General features: G+C 40.9%; 1 protein-coding gene and 1 long non-coding RNA gene across 24 annotated transcripts in view; one reads left to right on the plus strand and one right to left on the minus strand.

The window, feature by feature from the left end:
* The window catches only part of PHF21A (PHD finger protein 21A), a 130,920-nt gene that overhangs the window by 33,980 nt on the left and 75,816 nt on the right, over positions 1–21,124 (minus strand). Inside the window, exon 1 of one of the 23 annotated variants that reach the window (XM_071744791.1) lies at positions 5,340–5,479. The exons of the other annotated variants lie outside the window; for them this stretch is intronic. Coding sequence (XP_071600892.1) covers positions 5,340–5,399 — 60 coding nt within the window. The 5' untranslated portion in view covers positions 5,400–5,479. Of the gene's footprint in view, positions 1–5,339; positions 5,480–21,124 lie in introns of those variants that run through there. 23 annotated transcript variants of the gene reach the window in all.
* On the plus strand, positions 140–2,314 carry LOC139796578 (uncharacterized). Its single transcript, XR_011726062.1, has 2 exons — positions 140–740; positions 2,051–2,314. It is a non-coding gene; the product is annotated as an uncharacterized lncRNA (long non-coding RNA).

A 21,124-nucleotide genomic window follows, 5' to 3' on the forward strand; every position in this document is an offset into this window, starting at 1 on the left:
AGAAGGGAGAGGTGGGGGGGAGGCATTAAGATTTGATCGTGTTTCTCCTGGCAGATTAAATTAGGTTTTTCTTCATTTTTTCTTCCCAAGGGGAGTATGATTTTGCCTGGAATTATAATTGGGGAGTGAAAAACTTTCCTGTCCTTGTCTCATAGTGGAATTTCTCCACCATGTCCCACAGTGGGAGTGGGAAGTGAGCAGGTGGAAGCCTGGTTGATACCAGCTGGGCCTAAGCCATGACAACTGAAGTTTATTAGTATTCTTCTAAAGAAACACAAACAAACAAAACCAACCAATCAAACAAACAAAAAGATGTGCTAGATGGAAGACAAAAAGCATTTTATGAACATGGCATTTTTAAAATCATAGTTCCTAATTTAAATAACATGATCAGGCATTAACATCTAATCTCAAATTACGTATCTAAACCTCAAATTATGGTTAGTTCCTGGAACATAAACCACAGTAGCTGTTCTTGCTCCTGCCAGAACTCTTCTTTATGACAGCTTAATTCCTTGGTAACAAAATGCCTTAGGAAGGTGCTATCACTTCATCTTGCAAGGTAACAGCTATGTGAGGTGCAGACACAAAGAAGCCCCACATGAAACAATGATCTTTCCAACTTTGATGGACACATCATAGGAAAATGCATTTGAGACCTGTTGTATCAATACGGACAATATCCAACATAAAAAAAACACTAACAGAGACCACAGAAGGGAATGTAAACAATCCCATCCGTAAGTTCATATTACTTCTTCACAGTGTGCTTTCTTGTTTGACAGCTATACTGTCATAATTTTAGATTATTAAACCTCTGCTCTAGGCTTTATACAAGATCAGGGCACTTGTCACTGTCAGTGCAGGTAGAGTGAGTTAGAGTGGTTGAGCAGCTCATTTTTCTTTCTAATTACACTCCATTAACCTTCCAGATGAGAGCTCCTCTATGCCTTCACACCAGCAGCACAAACTGGCTGTGTTTGATAAGAGCCTGCAAGACCAGCAGGTGTAACTAAAGGAAAACTTAGCAGAGGTTGGGCTGAAGCTCTATTACTGAGCCACAGCCAAATTCAGATAAATTATACTCAGATGGACACCAGCCTCACCCTACACACTTCCCTCACAACTCTGCTCCTTGAACTTCACACGTACATGATCTACCATTTGAAAGCCAAATGCAGATCTAGGCAATTATTCACTACAGGGAACTGAACAGTTCCTGTGCCTCTGCCTCACTGCAGAGACCTGCCAAAAGAAATGCATTTAGAGCATTAAAGCATGCAGGGCAGTAGAAAAGAAGCTGTCATTACATTATAATTAGATCATGTTAGTGTATGCAACTAGAATACAAAGAAGGAAAATGACTTTTTAAATTTAAATCTTTTTTTTATTGCACTTTCAGTATTTGGGGTTGTTTGTTGTATGTTCTGAAGACAAACAGCATTGTGTTTATCTATAACCTTCTCAGTGGTGACAACATAAATAACAGGCTTTTCTAGAAAGAGAGACTTCTTCGTTTAATAATGTATTCTATAGGAGTTTTAAACTCAGTGCCAGGATATCTATTTTCCATGTGCAGAAAGGCTGATTAGCATTTGTGTGTACTGAGCAACAGGATTGGCACATGCTTACACAGATAAAGGGGAAACAAATTTGGAAGGAGGGATTGTAAACCACCTGGAACAGAATCCAAGTTATCTAAAAAATAAATGAAACTCTTCAAAATCTGCACAAACAACACTTTATACTCTATGTTGGAATTTTTAACTATTTCAAATTTCACAACGTAAAGCTGTATATCACACTAAGTAAGTAATGATGCCTCCATCATGTTTTCCCCCCCTTCTCATCTGCATGCATCTCCACAAATAAATCCAACTTAGTCTCTTCTACAGTAAGTTTCCCAACTTTCAGCTAGTGTTTTAAAATGATCTGCTCTTCTAAGTCTTGCTAATTTGGAAGTGCCCGAAACAAAATCTGTTTGTGCTGCAAGGCAAACTATAAATCCAGCACCATCCTTATTCAGAATGGTAAAGGAATTTTATTTCAGAGTTCTGGTGAATGTTGTCAAGATCCCTCCCAGTACAAAGGAAATGCAGGTAGTCCTTTTCTTCTAACAGAAAGGATAACACTGCAACTCAACTCAACAATAATTCTTTTTGGATGAACAATGAACGTGGTTGTTGGGATGCTCTTGGTATGAACTAAGATACATTATGAATTTTTATAATTTCTCTACAAATGATGCTCACTCTCAAACCTAATAAATTTGAAACATATGTAATTAAAACATGGAATAAAATTACCTAACGCATCCATACCTCTTGCTTTGTAAAAATGTATCTATAGTGCTTCAAAGCTCAACCTCAATGAAATCTTGTTTAAGCTGGGCTTAAAATATGTCAGGACAGTCAGGATAGCACCGTGAAGAAAGGCAGAACCCCATTTTTATGCCACAATTAGCTCTTATTTCTGCAACAAAGACTTTTGAACTTATGTACACATGAACTGTACTTTTTTTGAGTACGTACTACAATCATGACCAAAAGCTCCAAAATTTGTGCCTGTAAGCATTGCATGTTGAAGCTGCTTTTGGAATAAAGCTTTGCAGAGGTGCTTCTAGTTCTCTGGGCATCCCATGGTTGCTAACACCATTTGGAATATTGTTTTCTGACAAGCAGGTCAAGCTCACTTCTGAAGAACACAATACTGCAGTTGATGTGACCTTTTCTTAACATCACCTAAGAAATATGCCCCTTCAGAACTTTTTGGCAATGTTTGTTCTTTTCCCAGCACCTCTTAGAAAAATATTTCAGAAGGAAAACTTTTGCTCTACACTGGCTCATATTTTCTTTTCACAGATCTGTCAAAAATAAAACAAGTACTTTCTTTTTTAATCATGTCAATAAAAATCTCTTGAGGGTTTTGCAGGCCACAAGGTGGGTGAAGAGATCTTTTAGCTTAACACACAGAGAAACACATAGTCTGGTGAAGGACTCCCAGGAGAGAATTGCTGAGGCTTTCTATACCATTGTTGTAATAATCCTTGAAGACTTTTGATATCTCAAATAGTAATTTCAGTACCTCATTGTAAGTGGTTAGAAAAGAGTCCTAGTACAACTGGCTAGAGCTTTCTGTATAACTGTTACATATTCTGTACACTGTTTTGTTAAAACTTTTAAAGGGAGTCTGTAAATGCTACAGATGTAAAATTAAGTCTGAAGAAGGCTTTGATTAATTTCTGTAATTCTCCAAGGAGTTCTCTGTCAAAGAGAGGTAAGAAATAGAAAATAAGCTCTCTTGTAATTCACCTTTTTGCAATAGTAAACATAGATAATGTGTGTTTTTACAGCAGATGAAGACTTCTTCTTAGCCTCTGCATGCTCATGCTTTTAAAAGCAAATTAACTTTTTTTTTTAAGAAAGGATTAAACAAACTACTGTATATTTTCATAACATAATGAAGTGCAAATTCCTTTTTGAGACCATATGCTTGACTTGATAGTTATTTCAGAGAACATGCAATATATTAATGGATGAACACAAACCAGTCTGACTAGCTATACCTGCAAGAGGTATCAGGCAGTCTTAATGAAGCAAAGTATTATTCCCATTGGCCCTCACTCAGCATTTCTTGCATGACAATTCAGCTGTAAATATATTTGGAAGCATTAGCTCAGAACACACAAATGGACTTTGAAAACCAGCATCAGCAGCTCTCTCTCAGGTATGTCCAAAGTCACCTATCACACCTGTCCCTAAGAGCTGTAAATTACAACACAGTAGTTTATCTCCCCATGGTTTAGCACCAATGGATTTTTAATTTTTTTTTTTTAAGGAAACACATGTTGAACTCTTGAGAAAGGCTGAAAGATTACAGAAGCCTAGCAACTGAAACATAGGCTATTACAGCAAGCTGTCTTGCTTTGTATCCTCAGGTCTGGTAACTCTCTTCATATTGGGAGCTCTATTATTAAAGGTGAGAACTACCTTAAAGCTGCACTGCCTTTGCAATCAGCATGTAATTAAATTTTCATACCCATAATGTGTACCCTTTTTAATTCCAGTGCATAAAAATAAGCCCTCACCTGTCTCAGATCACCACCACAAAATGAGAAGCAGAAGTGAAGCTTCAACATTACAGTGTCAGTTCTGTGAGGCCTGAGGTAGGGGGGCCATTAGAGGAAAGCAGCAGCTGAGATAACATTTTCCCTCCTATTAACTCTGAATAAACCAAACTGATGCTGAAATGAAGGGGTGTTTTGGAGAAAAAAGCTTCAGGATTTCTTTAATAAATACGATGGGGCACATATTCAAGAAAATGGGGCATAGCTATTTGTTCCCTTTGACAAAACTATACTCTGTTGTTTTTATCTGGAATTGCATTAGAATGTAAGCAGAGAAAAGAGGCTTTTACATCTCTACTACACACCCACACAGTTATATCAGTAAGTAACCAGTGATCTAACTTTACTTTAGAAAAAGAAACACCATGACCTAAAGCTAAGAAAGTATTAATAAGTTGTAATAGAAATGTCAGTGGGAGACAGGTGTTGCAGAAATTTAAAAGTGAGTAAGGATTTTAATGCACGAACAGAAATACTTCATGCTGTAAAGGAGTTATTCATTATGAGCAGAGTAGGTTTTTCATTAAAATTGTCATATGGATATCTTGGTATCAAAACCACACTTAATCCAAAATACATTTGTCAGTGTGCACAAAAGGACAGTCAAGCTGTCACTAATAGGAAGCTCAGGAGAAAAAAAAAATAAGCTCTAAACAAAACAAAACAAAATAAAAATCAGAAAACACAAATGAGTAAGAATAAATAGGTTTACACAAGGAAAGGGCATTCATAGAGGATTTAAAGCTGAATCAAAAAGTAGCAAAGTTTGACAAGAAAAACTAGTCCTGTCACATTGTCAGGCAATACTAGCAGAGGAAGGTATTTTATTTTATCAGCTTGACTGGGAAAAAAGGGCACACTTCTTTTAAAAGAAGTGCCTTCTCATTGATACGTCAGGCCCATGCTCAGAGGGATGTCTGAGGTGACACAAGTAGTGCAGAGCATAAGCTGAGATTTTTTTCCAGGGTATCAGAAATAACCTCATTGAAAAAAGTCCATACTTAACATACACACATGCAAGAACTGACCAGTAAACCACGCTCGATTTAACCCCACAGGCCCCCATTCTTAATTGGTTTTCCTCTTTTGTTTCCCCACTGGCAGGCCACATAATTAGCTCTTCAGGCCAAAAACACAGCCTGCAAAAATCTTTTTAAATATTAAACACATACTAGTACTATGCAAATCGTAATAATAATTCAGTGGCCCTTACCTGCTCTGCATTTTGAATGTATTTATTATGAGCTAGACAAATAACACAGGATAGCAGCATTCTGACTCCCCATTCCTAGTCTTCCTCTTCCAGTTTAACAATGACAAAAGAGGAGTTTTTGCTCCAACCCTTTAACACTTTCAGCACGGATTCTCACACTGGGGAGCTCTCTGAACCAGATGACCCATCTTTTGCACAGGAGCAAAACCTGATTTCCTTAATTAATTTAAAGCATATCAGAAGCCTGCCCAGTGACCCATATTGCTCAAGAAACCACACCAGCAGCAGAGGCTGCAGAGGCAGCTGCTTTTAGGCCAGCAACAGCACACTCAGCATGAACAGACTGTGCTAAGATTTTTCTCCCACACACAAAACCAAACTGTTCCTGTGCCCCCTTTGTGCTGACAGAGCCAGTCTCGCACTTGATGAGCAAGTCGCTGTTTAGGAAATAATTTCTCAACCTATTTTGGAAATCCCCAATCATGCACAATTGGCAGTGCTGGTGAGTATTCAGCAGTGATTTCAAAGGTTCTTTGTCCTGTGGAGGAGACACAACCACTCACCAGCATGCCAGCAAAACTGCTGAGTACACAGCTGGAGCATACGTGGGGGAAAGGAGAGGGTATCTGAATTTGCAATTATATCTGTGGAATCCACATGGCTTTGAAGAATGATCACTTGACATTTCTACTATTTTGAAAGTGAAAACTTTAACACATTTGCCAGAATTATTTGGCTGTTTTTTCTTCTAAGAGGATCAGCGTGGAGAAACATGAAGTCACGTGTACAAGCTGAATTCCTTGCAGCACAAATGATTTGCAGTAACATGTTCTGCACCTCCTTTACTAGTTAGCAGCCTAATCTAAGGCAAATACTTCAGGAAAAGATAGAGAGGAAAAAGCTGTGAATAAGATTAACCACACAAGTTTGGCTTTTTCATGATGCTTACGTTTTTTCTATTACCCAGCTGCCAGATATTCCAAAGAAAACAGGGGATACCATAACAACAGCTACAGCAGGCCACAAGAGCATAAAACCAGTGAGAAACCTTTCTTTTTGGCTCTTCACAGGGCTCACACTTGTATTAGAAAAAAGTCACTCTGATGCACTGTTTTGATTCCATTTCCAGCAAGAAGGAGGATGGAGGTCTCTGGTTTCTATGGCAACCCAGATGGGCCACAATACAAGATACTTACAAATGTTCAACTGCAGGGATGCCAGATCAAATTAAGCTACAGTTTACACAACTTCATAGAAACTAAAATGAAAGAAAAAACCCAAACAAAACATGAATGTCAAAAGAAAGATGACGTTTCTTCAGCACATTCCAAAATATTTCTGAAAGTAGATGATAAAGGAGGGGCTTTTCTCTACAAAAATAAATAACAATGTCAACATAAACAGAAATGCTGATTTATGTGAGTAAATGTTTTTGGTTCAAGTAGACTACTGGAAAATTACCATCAGACATTAAAAGCAAAAAACAGGTCCCAAAACAATATGACTTTATTAATTTACTTAAATCATTATGAACCAACAAATCTGTCATCCACTGTTTTATAGGGCTCATTAAGAGCCATGAGTTCACGATACAATTTGTTTTTCTGTTGTCTACCCCTGATCTGGTAATGATTATTTACTGATTTTTCCAGGACATTTTGCAAAAGGCATTCAGGTGGAGAAGTGAGTTTAGCAATAGTGAGATATTTAGTAACATTAAATAGAACAGAAAAAACCATGTAACATGCGTGCTCACTAATTGAACTGGATAGATAAAAAGGTCAGGTCAGCTTCCCTCTCAAAGGAAGGAAGCCGGTTTAGACAACATGAGCAAAACACCTTCTGAAGAAACATCTGAAAAAGCTTTCTGTAAACTTTTCAGATGTGACACACATAAACGTGGTCCCCAAAACAAATCAAGTTTAATAATTTCATAATGATTGTGTATTCTAAGGCATTTTGTTTTGGAAACACATTTTTTTAATTTTGTGATGTAAGCTGGTTATTGTCTTTTTTTTCAGTCACTGTCTTATCCTATCCTATCACTTACTCTCCTTTCTCTCTTTCAGTTTAATCACCAGGTGGTTAATAGCCTTCATTAAGTATGTGATAGCCACCAAGGCTCACAGTAAGACAGAAACTGTGCACATCTAGAGGCTCATGTTCTTTGGGGAGAGGAGAGACAGAAGAAGAGAGACAATCTTAACAGATGTGCCAAGTCAATCCAGACTTAGATAATCCAATAATCCAGAATTAGAGGGACTGTAACATTTAAAATTGGAACAGGGAGCTGGGGCTGTGCAGATATCTTTAAACATTTCATTAAAAACTGCAGACATTCACTCTTCATAAATCATCCCCCTTTCCAGCACTGCTAACCAGTACTGTTTACACAAGGGCTCCTCAGCCTTGCTTTAAAGTGTCACCTCATCCCTCAGGAGCATCCAGTGCTACCAGTTGAGAACAACCACCCCTTGCACTGGTCAGCCCTGTGTCCTACCAGTGCCTGAGCCTCTCCTTGTTTCATGTATGACCTACACCTGAAGACAGTGGATTTAGAGAACGTGCCTGGGGTGTGTGGATGGTGGCACTGAGGCACCCATGCCAGCCCCTAACACCCACTGCTCCTCACCACCCCTCTTCATCCTTCACCTCAAGCTCTCATCCATCTCCCCTGTGAACATCATAACCCGATGCTGCAAGCACTGCTGGCACATGGCATGGGAGGCTGAAGCTGAACAAAAGCTGCCTTGCTCTCCCTCACCTCTGCAAGGGTGAGAGAAGCCAGGGAAGACAGGGTTCTGCAGAGGGACCTGGACAGACTGGAGAGTTGGGCTGATTCCAACGGGATGAGGTTCAACACAACAACCCCATGGGGAGCTCCAGGCTGGGCACAGAGTGGCAGAAAGGGACCTGGGAGTCTGGATTGCCAGGAAGCTGAAGAGGAGCCAGCAGTGTGCCCAGGTGGCCAAGAAGGCCAATGGCATCCTGGGCTGGCTCAGGAACAGCGTGGCCAGCAGGTCCAGGGAAGGGATTCTGCCCCTGTGCTCAGCCCTGGGGAGGCCACAGCTTGAGTCCTGTGTCCAGTTCTGGGCCCCTCAGCTCAGGAAGGAGATTGAGTGCTGGAGCAGGTCCAGAGAAGAGCAAGGAGGCTGGGAAGGGATCCAGCACAAGTCCTGTGAGGAAGGGCTGAGGGAGCTGGGGGTGTTGAGGCTGGAGAAGAGGAGGCTCAGGGGAGACCTCATCACTCTCTCCAACTCCCTGAAAGGAGGTTGGAGCCAGGGGGGGGTTGGGCTCTTTTCCCAGGCAACTCTCAGCAAGACAAGAGGGCACAAGAGGTCTCAAGTTGTGCCAGGGGAGGTTTAGGTTGGACATTAGAAAGAATTTCTTTCTGGAGAGGGTGATCAGACATTGGAATGGGCTGCCCAGGGAAGGGGTGGATTCTCCATCCCTGGAAATATTTCAAAAGAGCCTGGATGTGGCACTCAGTGCCATGGGCTGGGAACTGCAGCAGGAGTGGATCAAGGGTTGGACTTGATGAGCTCTGAGGTCCCTTCCAACCCAGCCACTTCTATGATTCTATGAACACAAAGTGATGGCATCAGCACCCCTGGCAGAGTGCTCCAGGCATCTGCATGAAGCTCTGGGGATTTGAAAGAAGCTCTCCCAGAATGATCAGAGTGCCTCAATACTGAGGGATGAAGACCTGAGGGCTGAAATTACGTGTCTGTAATAAAAACTAAAATACCTGATGACTCTGCTCAGCTTGTGGGAATTAACTGGAAATGATGAATTAGGATAAAGAAGTGTGACTAAGAACACAGCTGGGCATGATTAACTGTACACTTGGACTACACAGCTGAGGCTGTACAGTCACATCATAAAACTGCTACCAGTGTGTCATGCACAAAGTGGAAGACAAGTAATGCTGTGCATGATGAAGAAGAGGATTTGCAAAGAGCTACCACAATTGCAACAGTTTAATGGGAAAGATAAACTGGAAATGACAGGAGGAAGGAGCTGTAAATTGCAAGGGATGGTAGTATGATAGTAAAAAAGCTGCTTCTTTTAACATGATTTAAGATACTCTGATCATAATTTGGTGTAAATATCAAGAAACTGGGACAAGCAACCAGGCCAGATGATTCTTCTCACAGACCCCACTGCCAATCATATACCCCTAACATTTTAAAGCATGAACTTCCACTCTACAGTGACAGGGCACAGAAAAAAGTTGTATTTTCAAATTCCACAGATTCTGATATTCCACCAGCTTATTCACTACTAGTATCATGCAACTACAACAGGATAACCCTAAAATGAATCCCTTCTTTAAAAAAGAGCATGGACAAACACAGAAGTTTTAAGGAAATTCAGCAACAAAAAACTTCAGTAACAAGGAATTACAGCTACCTGATGCTCTTGCTGACTGTCAAACTCAGTGAAATATTTTAATTTTGTCCTCTTAGGATCCTCATGTTCTGGATATCATCATCACTAAATGCACAGTACCATTTCTTTTTTTAGACTATATTTGCAGTCTTCCAATACTTTACCTGACCATAGAACACATATCAGAAAAGGGATCTACACTGCTTAGTAAGTATGGTATTAAACTCTTCTAAAACTAGAAGTAAAAAATAAACCATTATTTGCCTCCATGTATAGTCAAGAGAAACATCCAGATGAATAGTTGAGTAAGTAATGCTCAGCATGTGTGCTGTCTTTCACAAATTATGGACAGTTTAAACTACTTTTTACACAGCTCAGATTAGAAACCCTGAGCTGACTCCCCAGACAGAACCTCTCTTCCTCAACTCAACTTCCAACCACCCCATTACTTGCATGCATATACTGCTGTTTGATACTATAAAGCAATCTGTCCACCATTAGAAACAGAAACCATACTCATCCTCCACTTTGTTGCTGGCAGCAGCAATCACTTGCAGATGCACCCCCTGATGCACAGCCTAGTAACTGCAGCAGTAGTGGATCAAGGGTTGGACTTGATGATCTCTGAGGTCCCTTCCAACCCAGCCCATTCCATGTTTCTATGATTATAACAGGCAATACAAATGCAGCATTCACTCTGCCTCACAACCACCACCCACCTCTTCCTCTCCTACCTTCAGTTTTCAATTGAAACTCTGGCACTTCTCAGCTCCTTCCTTACTTGAAATGTGCTTTTTCCATTTTATGACTATAAACAACCTGTATTCCTGATTGGGTATGATTTTTTGAATCAAAGACACTACACCTCCTACAAACTGTGCCACACTGAAATGATTCACAGCAGATCTCCCCCGATATCTCGCTTGTTTGGTTACGAACACAATGGAGAAACAAAGGGGTTGTTTATATAAGTTCATAAAGCATTTAGGAAATCCTCTTAAAATAGCTCTACCATATGATCCAGCTAAGTATTTTTAACTTTTAATACTGTTTTGACTGCCTTCAGGTTAATACTAAATTATTTGCAAATAATTCCTGCTGACTAGCTCCAGCATCACAGGAACCTGAACATTTTTGCTGAACATCACTTTCTGCAAGGACCCAAGATACCATTTGGAATCCTGTGTTGAAATTTCCAACACTGTTCATATTTTCCATATATGTACCATAACACATTGACTTTCAGCCAGAACTGACACACTTTGAGGGGGAAAACAAAAAAGCAAACAATCTCTCCTGGACTATAGGACTATCAAAGATCATTGGACTTAGTTATCCATCACCCTTAGTTTTTCCATCCCCCTGGTTTTATGACCATGCTGAAATACAGAAAACCATATGCACAAGAAACTAAAGCAGTGTGATTTTTAAGAAGCTGGTAAATGATAATTTTAGAACAGAATCAGTATTATTGGTCTTGAACAGACACACTTAATGAAGTAAATAAGATTATCTCTGCTCGATTTGTATCAAATAAAAACACATGAAATTCAGCAAAAATTGCTGAACAGAAGAACCAGAGAAATCAAATGAAAAGCAGATAATTTACCACCTTCTATCAGGCTTTTAGTGAACAGATTAAAATCAAAATATACTAACATTTGTAAGCCCAAAAGTAGTTACAAGTAAGCTGTTACATGCCCAAACATTATGTGGTTGTATCTGTAAAATGAATCCTTCTGTGGGACTTGACATTTTTCAGACTTGACAACTTGATGTTCCTGTTTTCAGTCATGTAAAGTCTTAAAAACTGAGCAAGTATTCTTGTAAGATTGCTAAATACTTTTGCTGCTCTATTTTGTTCAAACCCCAATCACAGTACCAAGTTCTTCTGCCTATTCTTTTCTGCTTTTGTACTTACTTTTTTTTTCCCTCCCCAAATCTACTTCATACAGGAGAAACATGTGTTCTCAAAAACTTCCCTCCACAAATGTTTCTGTAATAATTTTCAACTAATTAGGGTCAGGATGCTCTTTGAAAGTAACAAAGCTGAATGTTAGCAATCTGTCAAAGTGAACACTAAAGATAAGCTCATGCTGTTCCAAGTACTGGCTGTTCTGTGCATCTGGAAAAATTTGAATTCACTGTGTTTGCACGATTACTCCTTTACCAGAACATGAAGTTTGCTTTAGAAACAGGAGCCTTGACATCCTCAGCAGCTGGTCTCCCAAGAAACTACCTCCTTAATGCACAAAAATACGTATTTTACATTAACCACCACTCTCCACCCCCAGCAAAATAAACAAACAAAACCACCCAAAACTGCCCAAGTTTTGCATTCTTTAAAATGAGCTGAAGCTGGTACAAAACACCCCAAAACAAAACCTCACAAATTTATCTCTCATACACAGATTGAGTAAGAATAAGTAAGATAAATAAGTAAGAAGCATCTCTTCCACTACTTTTCCAGTGGCCAAAACGACCAAGATGGGTAACAAATCATTTAGCTGTTAATTTGGTTGTTATAAAACTTCCTTCTTCTTGGAAGACACTGAGAAAACTTCTGTACCAACAGCGAGTACCTCCACTTTCTAAAACCATACTGAATCAGTGAGCTCAGCAGCTGCACAAACTGTTAAACATTAACAGTGCAAGGACTGCTAGTCCTAGTGCAAGGATGGAGGCTGTGCACCATTCTTATTCACAAGGAGGAGGAGGCAGAAACCCCCCTCAGCCTGAGGAGGGAGGGATGAAGCAAGGGGGAAGGGGGAAGGGGGAAGGGGGAAGGGGGAAGGGGGAAGGGGGAAGGGGGAAGGGGGAAGGGGGAAGGGGGAAGGGGGAAGGGGGAAGGGGGAAGGGGGAAGGGGGAAGGGGGAAGGGGGAAGGGGGAAGGGGGAAGGGGGAAGGGGGAAGGGGGAAGGGAAGGGAAGGGAAGGGAAGGGAAGGGAAGGGAAGGGAAGGGAAGGGAAGGGAAGGGAAGGGAAGGGAAGGGAAGGGAAGGGAAGGGAAGGGAAGGGAAGGGAAGGGAAGGGAAGGGAAGGGAAGGGAAGGGAAGGGAAGGGAAGGGAAGGGAAGGGAAGGGAAGGGAAGGGAAGGGAAGGGAAGGGAAGGGAAGGGAAGGGAAGGGAAGGGAAGGGAAGGGAAGGGAAGGGAAGGGAAGGGAAAGGAAGGGAAGGGAAAGGAAGGGAAAGGAAGGGAAAGGAAGGGAAAGGAAGGGAAAGGAAGGGAAAGGAAGGGAAAAGAAGGGAAAGGGAAAGGGAAAGGGAAAGGGAAAGGGAAAGGGAAAGGGAAAGGGAAAGGGAAAGGGAAAGGGAAAGGGAAAGGGAAAGGGAAAGGGAAAGGGAAAGGGAAAGGGAAAGGGAAAGGGAAAGGGAAAGGGAAAGGGAAAGGGAAAGGGAAAGGGAAAGGGAAAGGGAAAGGGAAAGGGAAGCTGAGCCCTGCTCCGCCGCCACCGGGAGGGAACGGCCGCCACCTAGCGGGGCCGGCAGCGGCGGGGATGGCAGCGGCGGGGATGGCAGCGGCTGCCTCCGCTCTTCCTTCGCTTCTTGGCTTCTCATCAAGCATCAGAGGAGATGAAAATCCTGAGCAGCAACACAAGGAACGCCTTCACGCCGCCGTTCGATGTGAATTCCTAAGAGATTTTTCAGATCTCCGATAGCATCTAAGCCGTCGCGTTACGGTGACACTGTGAAGTTTTCCTTCACGTTCATCTACTGTCCCCTTATTCCCTCATCTCCTACCAAAGCTGTGCCTAAACAACACCACACTTAGCACTAAACCTCTCTTGCGTGACATTACTTACTCCTAATGCACGTTACAGTATTTGCAAAGCCTCTCCTTGAAGACTGAACAAGACTTCAGAGACTTCTCTCTGCACGCTGCTCCAGGCAGCTGGAAAACATTGGGACAGCAGCACAGGCACCCGGCCAAGGAAGGGGTCCCATCCCAAATCTGGCAGAGCAGGCACACAGGCTTGGGCACTTCTTGCTGCCAGACACAACCAAACCAGAACTTCACACCTGCTCTCACACTTAGCTGCACTCGTGGTCACTGGAGCTACAGCCAAGCAGATGTCCAGCAAATGGGTTTCAGGCTCTAACTTAGAGAAAAGTTTAATCTGGTTTCATCTGTCTTCAGATGAGTAGAACATAAGCAAGACACACATATATAAAGAAATATAAAAAAATACACAGATACATAAATAATATCAGTAAGCTAATATTACAAGATAAGCTGGTTCTGCATTTCTGTGAGTTATGGCCATGATTTAAATATGCTCTGAGTTATGTATAAAGTTCAAGATGCTTGAAAGCAAATACTAATTCTCACGTGCCCATAACATCCATCTATACAAACTGGTTATCATGTTCAAGACCAGCACACACCTCTACTGCTGGCCTGTTGTGTCCAACAGGTACTTCAGACCTTTTGAGCACCACAGATTTCCCCGTTTCAGATGTCCCCACACAGATGCTCTGCTGAGCAGATGTTGAGAAAAAAAGTGTGTTCTGCAAAATATATGACTTTAAAGAAGGTGCAGTGAATTATAAGGTGATGAACACTCCCTATTAATGTTTTTATTCAGTTCTAGCATTTCATTATGGAACCTCATCACAAAACATTCAATGAATTATTTCTTTTGCCTTACAAATGAATTAACATAGATGGCACAAGGGTATTTCTGCAATGACATGAAAAACAGTCTTAATAACAAAGAAAAAAAGAATCACTAGTCCAGCCTGTAAGATGTGCCAAATCCATGTAACTGACTATATAGAACTACATCTCTGTTCAGGCACTGCTCCTCAAAATAGGAAGAGATTCTAGGAAATCCAATGCACATTCAAATGATACTTTAAAAATAGCTGTGATTTTGGCAAAAACACCAGCAAACTGCTTTTGTTCCTTCTCCCACTATCCCATTAACTCAGTCAAGACAGAACTATGCCAAGAACTCATGAAAGCTCCTTGTTTCCAACCTTCTTGTAATCCACTTGCATGAGGCTAAGAAATATTTATCATGGTAACCAATCAGAAAAATAGCTTTTTTTTTTGTTTTTTTTTTCTTTTAGTTTTCTTTCATAAGTAACTGCCTGATTCAATTTACATGAATATTATCTTCAAAAAATCAGAATTGCCAAAAACACCATAACTGAAATTATAAGGACATCCCACAGAAGAGAGGTGTTGGAAATTTCAGCCACTTCTCATGTATTTTGATTACATCCACACACTGTGTTGTCACCGTGTGTCACCCAGCAGCTCTCTGGGTGCAGCAACCCAAAGGGTCAGCAGAAAATCCAGGGATTTAGAGAACACGAATTGGTATTTCTTAACTTCATAGATCTGAGATGAACCTGCAGCTCCCAAGCTTTATGAAAGACCAGGTGAACTGGTCACTCTGCTTAAAACAGAAGCATTTTTTAAAGAAAGCATGGAAACAGAAACAACAAGTTTTATAAATAAGAATCCCAGATGTTGAATGTAATGCTCAGCTAAATTTAGCTGGAAATCACTGATTGATGAGCCTTAATCCAACAATCTTACTCCAGGAAGCTACTGGTTTTGCTCCAGCACATTACTGACTTTGAGGTGTCATTCATCAATAATTAAACTTTTCTCTTAAAATTATTCATTAATATTAACTTTGTCTCAAATCTTCCTGGAAGCTAATACTTTTAAAGGAAATAAAACGTAAAAAAAAAAAAAAATACTTCCTGCAACAGTTAAACAAAAGAAATAATTTAATTAAGAAGTTAGTTCTTGTAAATTCACTTTCCACAATTCATACTCAGTAATACTATAATAATGCTGTACAAAAGTTATTTTCAACCTTCACTTTTTAGACCTATGAGAAACTGAAAAGCAATGGCAATTTACCAACATAATCTCCTTCTTTGCTTTTGATTCCTCTAGACTAAGAGAACATAAAATAGAGATAAGAACATAAAATACTGTAGGAGAAACCATTGTGTAAAAGCCTCAGAAACACAGGCTATCAAAGGCTGTTTCACACCAATTCCATGTGAAATGTGAGGACTAACAGCTAACACACTCAGTTGGATCCAAACCTGTTGTAACAAAAGCCATTTTTCTAGATCCTGAAGCTAGAGAGCTCCAAGTTATTTCAATCATTCTTTTTTAACCTTTTTTTCCTACTAGCTAGAGCAGCACAACTGGTGGAACTGGATGCATCATCCTGGCTAGACACACAGACTCAAATGACCATCCTGGGCACCTCCATACCTTATGCAGTGCTTAAACATGAAAAAAACATGAAAAAAAATTTACAATAGCTGGAGTTTCATTAGTCCAATTCTGCCTAAAGAAATCCTGAAGAAAAAGAATTCCTGGAATCCCATCTCTTCCACATGCTTAGGGACCTACCCACATCACTCTGGCAGTGCTTGGCTGCACATCTACTTGTGGTTGGAGTACTTACCCAAAAAGTGACAGATGACATTCATTTCCCGAGCTCAAGATAATACAAAGGTACAACTCTTTCCCCCCAGCTTTCTAAGCCCATGGCAGTCTGTGACACTGGGCCAAGGACACTTCTTATCTCCCTGTCTTAGCCTCAATAGAGAAGGAACCCAAGATTCACAGGGATGGAGCCAGAAGGGAAGTGGGAGAATGAAGAAGGATTTTTCCCCAAGAAAAAATCATAGAATCATAGAATGGGCTGGGTTGGAAGGGACCTCAGAGATCATCAAGTCCAACCCTTGATCCACTCCCACTGCAGTTCCCAGCCCATGGCACTGAGTGCCACATCCAGGCTCTTCTGAAATATCTCCAGGGATGGAGAATCCACCACTTCCCTGGGCAGCCCATTCCAAGGTCTGATCACCCTAAAGAAATTCTTTCTCATGTCCAACCTAAACCTCCCCTGGCACAACTTGAGACCTCTTGTGCCCTCTTGTCTTGCTGAGAGTTGCCTGGGAAAAGAGCCCAACCCCCCCCTGGCTCCAACCTCCTTTCAGGGAGTTGGAGAGAGTGATGAGGTCTCCCCTGAGCCTCCTCTTCTCCAGCCTCAACACCCCCAGCTCCCTCAGCCCTTCCTCACAGGACTTGTGCTGGATCCCTTCCCAGCCTCCTTGCTCTTCTCTGGACCTGCTCCAGCACCTCAATCTCCTTCCTGAGCTGAAGGGCCCAGAACTGGACACAGGACTCAAGCTGTGGCCTCCCCAGGGCTGAGCACAGGGGCAGAATCCCTTCCCTGGACCTGCTGGCCACGCTGTTCCTGAGCCAGCCCAGGATGCCATTGGCCTTCTTGGCCACCTGGGCACACTGCTGGCTCCTCTTCAGCTTCCTGGCAATCCAGACTCCCAGGTCCCTTTCTGCCACTCTGTGCCCAGCCTGGAGCTCCCCATGGGGTTGTTGTGTTGAACCTCATCCCATTGGAATCAGCCCAACTCTCCAGTCTGTCCAGGTCCCTCTGCAGAATCCCCAACACAATTCAGTTCTCTACCAAGAGAGAATGCTGGTCAGTAGCATCTGTCTATCCTAATTTTTGCATTTGAAACCAAGTATTTCCTTATAGTCTGCCTTACTGGGACCCCCCCTCTCTTTAACTTCCCTGTACAATAAAATTCCATCTTCTACAATCATTCAGTCACTGCCACATGTACCCTCACCCCTGTAGCAAAGAAAACCCTACAAGACATTCTGGAGGCTACCCAAATTCCATGGAAAATCACAAGCAAAACTTTCTGCTGAGTTTCAGGTTAGTGTGAGAACTGTCTTGAGACTGTACCTGGCAAAGCTACGTGTTACCTACAGATTCTGTCTGCTCCATTAGAACAACCAGTTATTCCAATGTCTTGCTTGGATTCACTTACTAACTTCTGTACCAAATATTTCTGGCATGTTTCTTTTACTTTGTTCTTGAAACACTGTATACAAAATAATGAAAAAAAAAAAATGAGCAGAGTGTACTGAGGAGAGCTGGGTTCTTCTCTAACATCACAACTCAGAAATTCTGGTCTGCAAAACCTACTGTCTACAAAATACAAGCAGAAGACTGTGCTGCAATATGCACAGAATTAAATTGCTTAAGGCTGTTCAAATAAGTCCAACAGGCTTTTTCCTTAAAAATATTTTCTACCCTCAGTTGCCTCAGAAGAACAAAAACGAGGTTTTTATTTGGGTATAACTTTACCCTTATTCTACAAAAATTTCCCCAATTTCTTAAGGAAAGGAAAAAATGCTACAAGAGATGACAGCTTCCAGCAAGAAGTGCTGTCAGATGAGTCCAACTTCTTATTTGTATTTTGCCTGGAACAGAGTTGCTGAGCACTGGCACATAATACACCTTGTTACCTGCTGTTCCCTCACTCCAAAAACCTTTCTAAATGCAGAAGGCCAAAGTATGAGCAGCAGCTTTAAGAAAAAGCTACAGATAAAATTATGAGGACAGGCTGTACAGGGGGACTGATCAGCAGGTCACAACCACCCTGTCTGCCATTCCAGCTGAGGAACAGCAGCTCCTGTCCCTTCTCAATCTGTACAAAACTTCTTCTGAAATGTCTATCATGTTCAATAGTATTTTTAAACCTCTTCTAAAAGTAGCTTGTCAGGATTATTGTCACATTAAAGTGAACACCACTATCAGGTCCATACAGCACAGCACAGAGAATCCACGTAAATCAGCTACAGAACTCCATGAACATGGATATGAACGAGGAAAAATCCAAAAGCTGCCGTTTTATAATTTTTTTTTTTTGCACATTTTGGATTCTGAACACTGTAATACCACACAAAACTGTAATCTCAAGGATTCAACTGCATGATCAACTCAGCTAGTGCTGTCACCAAGATGAACAGCTTTACCTGGGTTTAACTGCTGCCAGCTGAGACTAGAAACTTCCATTACTTCCAGTTGAAGCAGAAATTACTACAGTTCCTGAAATAATAATTATAAATATCTGTGTGACTATGTAGATGCTTCATGTAACTTCAGGCAGACAATGTTGAGAGCAATAGGAACAGCAACCAAATGCAGGACAAGGTAACACTTCCCTTTTCTCCATCTCCAACAACCTGCAAGATCCAAGCCTGCTTCTTAGAGAGAGGATAAATTACAGGAACGCAGCTCAGGGAGAGCACTGGCAAAATTTAGAAAAGTTGTCATGACATGTACAAAACTAACTCATATCACATATATCATATCACATATATGGCCAAGAAGGCCAATGGCATCCTGGGCTGGCTCAGGAACAGCGTGGCCAGCAGGTCCAGGGAAGGGATTCTGCCCCTGTGCTCAGCCCTGGGGAGGCCACAGCTTGAGTCCTGTGTCCAGTTCTGGGCCCCTCAGCTCAGGAAGGAGATTGAGGTGCTGGAGCAGGTCCAGAGAAGAGCAAGGAGGCTGGGAAGGGATCCAGCACAAGTCCTGTGAGGAAGGGCTGAGGGAGCTGGGGGTGTTGAGGCTGGAGAAGAGGAGGCTCAGGGGAGACCTCATCACTCTCTACAACTCCCTGAAAGGAGGTTGGAGCCAGGGGGGGGTTGGGCTCTTTTCCCAGGCAACTCTCAGCAAGACAAGAGGGCACAAGAGGTCTCAAGTTGTGCCAGGGGAGGTTTAGGTTGGACATGAGAAAGAATTTCTTTAGGGAGAAGGTGATCAGACATTGGAATGGGCTGCCCAGGGAAGGGGTGGATTCTCCATCCCTGGAGATATTTCAAAAGAGCCTGGATGTGGCACTCAGTGCCATGGGCTGGGAACTGCAGCGGGAGTGGATCAAGGGTTGGACTTGATGATCTCTGAGGTCCCTTCCAACCCAGCCCATTCTATGATTCTATGATTCTATGATATCTGTAGCAAAAGCACATCTGCACTGTGACAGGATCTCACAGTAGGGAAAAAAAATAATTATGTTTTCAAACTCTTGTCCAATTAATGGGTATTCAAGACATTTTCTGAGGTTGGACCTTGGATATAGAACACAGCATTATTTTTAAAATACTTGCTTTTGAAGTTCTTTACATTTTATCAGCCATGTCCTTGATGATTAGAAACTACTATCTTTCCTTCACAGGCACACTATTGTATTGTCCAAGGGCCTGGAATTTCTCATTTTAAACAGTTGGCTTTTGCTTTGACTTCTTGAATACACAAATAAAAGGTACTTCTCATGTTTTTTAAAGCCTCCTAAAGTATTTTTGGGGTGTCAGCATGCTCATTTGCCACTAGAAACTCTTTCTGATGAGCTCAGCACTTCAGCTTCAAATCAAGTTACATAAAAATGACAACAGTTGGAAAAAAAAAAAAATTAAACTATCAAGTTAGTGTAATTCAAATATGGAGAGTTACACATTCATTTCTTGATGGTGGAGGAAAATTAGTAAGCTTTGATTTTTCCTTTGAACAAAAAAATCTTCATTTAAGCTGATGGGTTTTAATGTTTTCTGAATTTTATTTTTTAACTTTCAGAAATATCTGGTTTTCACTGGCAGTGAATCTATAAACCTGTGTAACAAAGGAAGTCTCTAAATTTTTTACCTCTTTCTGTTAACCAGAAAGTAGCTCAGATCCATATAAGTGTAAAGTAAAAAGAAAGTTAAACCTACATTCTCATTCAAGTTATTCACATAATGCATTACTATATGTGGTAGGGGTGTTGGAACTAGATAACCAACCCAAACATGATTCTATATTCAAAAATTCTTTCATGTTACTAGTTTTTATTCTTTTCATTTCTTCCTATAATTTGTGGCAAGAGTATCAATATTGTACCAGAACACTGAATATTTTAAAGAAGATCAGGATAAACATATTGAAAGTGGTGAGTATCTGAGAGGAATGAAAGTTTAGCAAGGCATAACTCTCATTTCAAACAGATATATTAAACAGAGATGGATCATCTGATGGGATAAAATTGAACTGTTTTTAGAGAACATGTCATTCAAGATTTTACAACTAGTAGATCCTGCCCTCCTTCAGCTGCTTTTTACTTATAGATTAAGACAGAAAACAGTTTCTCTGTCACTGTTCTTCAGCTCTTTATGAAGCAATTATAAAACTAAATTAAATGAATACGTATAAATTAGGAAGTATGTTCTTTACCTGCAGAAGGGACTACTACTGTCACAATTCAATTTAACACATACACACTCATTTCAGCTGATTTCCAGGAATTGGTTCATATTAGTTCTTTAAGATGTCAGAAACAACCTTGCATTGTTTAATACTGTCTTTATTAAAATTTGATTTATTCAAACTGAAACAGGGCATGACATTGATTTGCAATAATCTTAAGTAGGTACATTTTAAAATAAAGGGGGGAATTGAAATGAACAATTCTTTTTTTCTTTTTTAAACTATCAACTGCTAACTACTCATCATTGAACATTACACATTTATTTATAGGGTGAACAATTCAAATACCTAAAAAGCACAT

This window comes from Heliangelus exortis, chromosome 5, assembly GCF_036169615.1.
Source record: "Heliangelus exortis chromosome 5, bHelExo1.hap1, whole genome shotgun sequence".
Taxonomy (NCBI): domain Eukaryota; kingdom Metazoa; phylum Chordata; class Aves; order Apodiformes; family Trochilidae; genus Heliangelus; species Heliangelus exortis.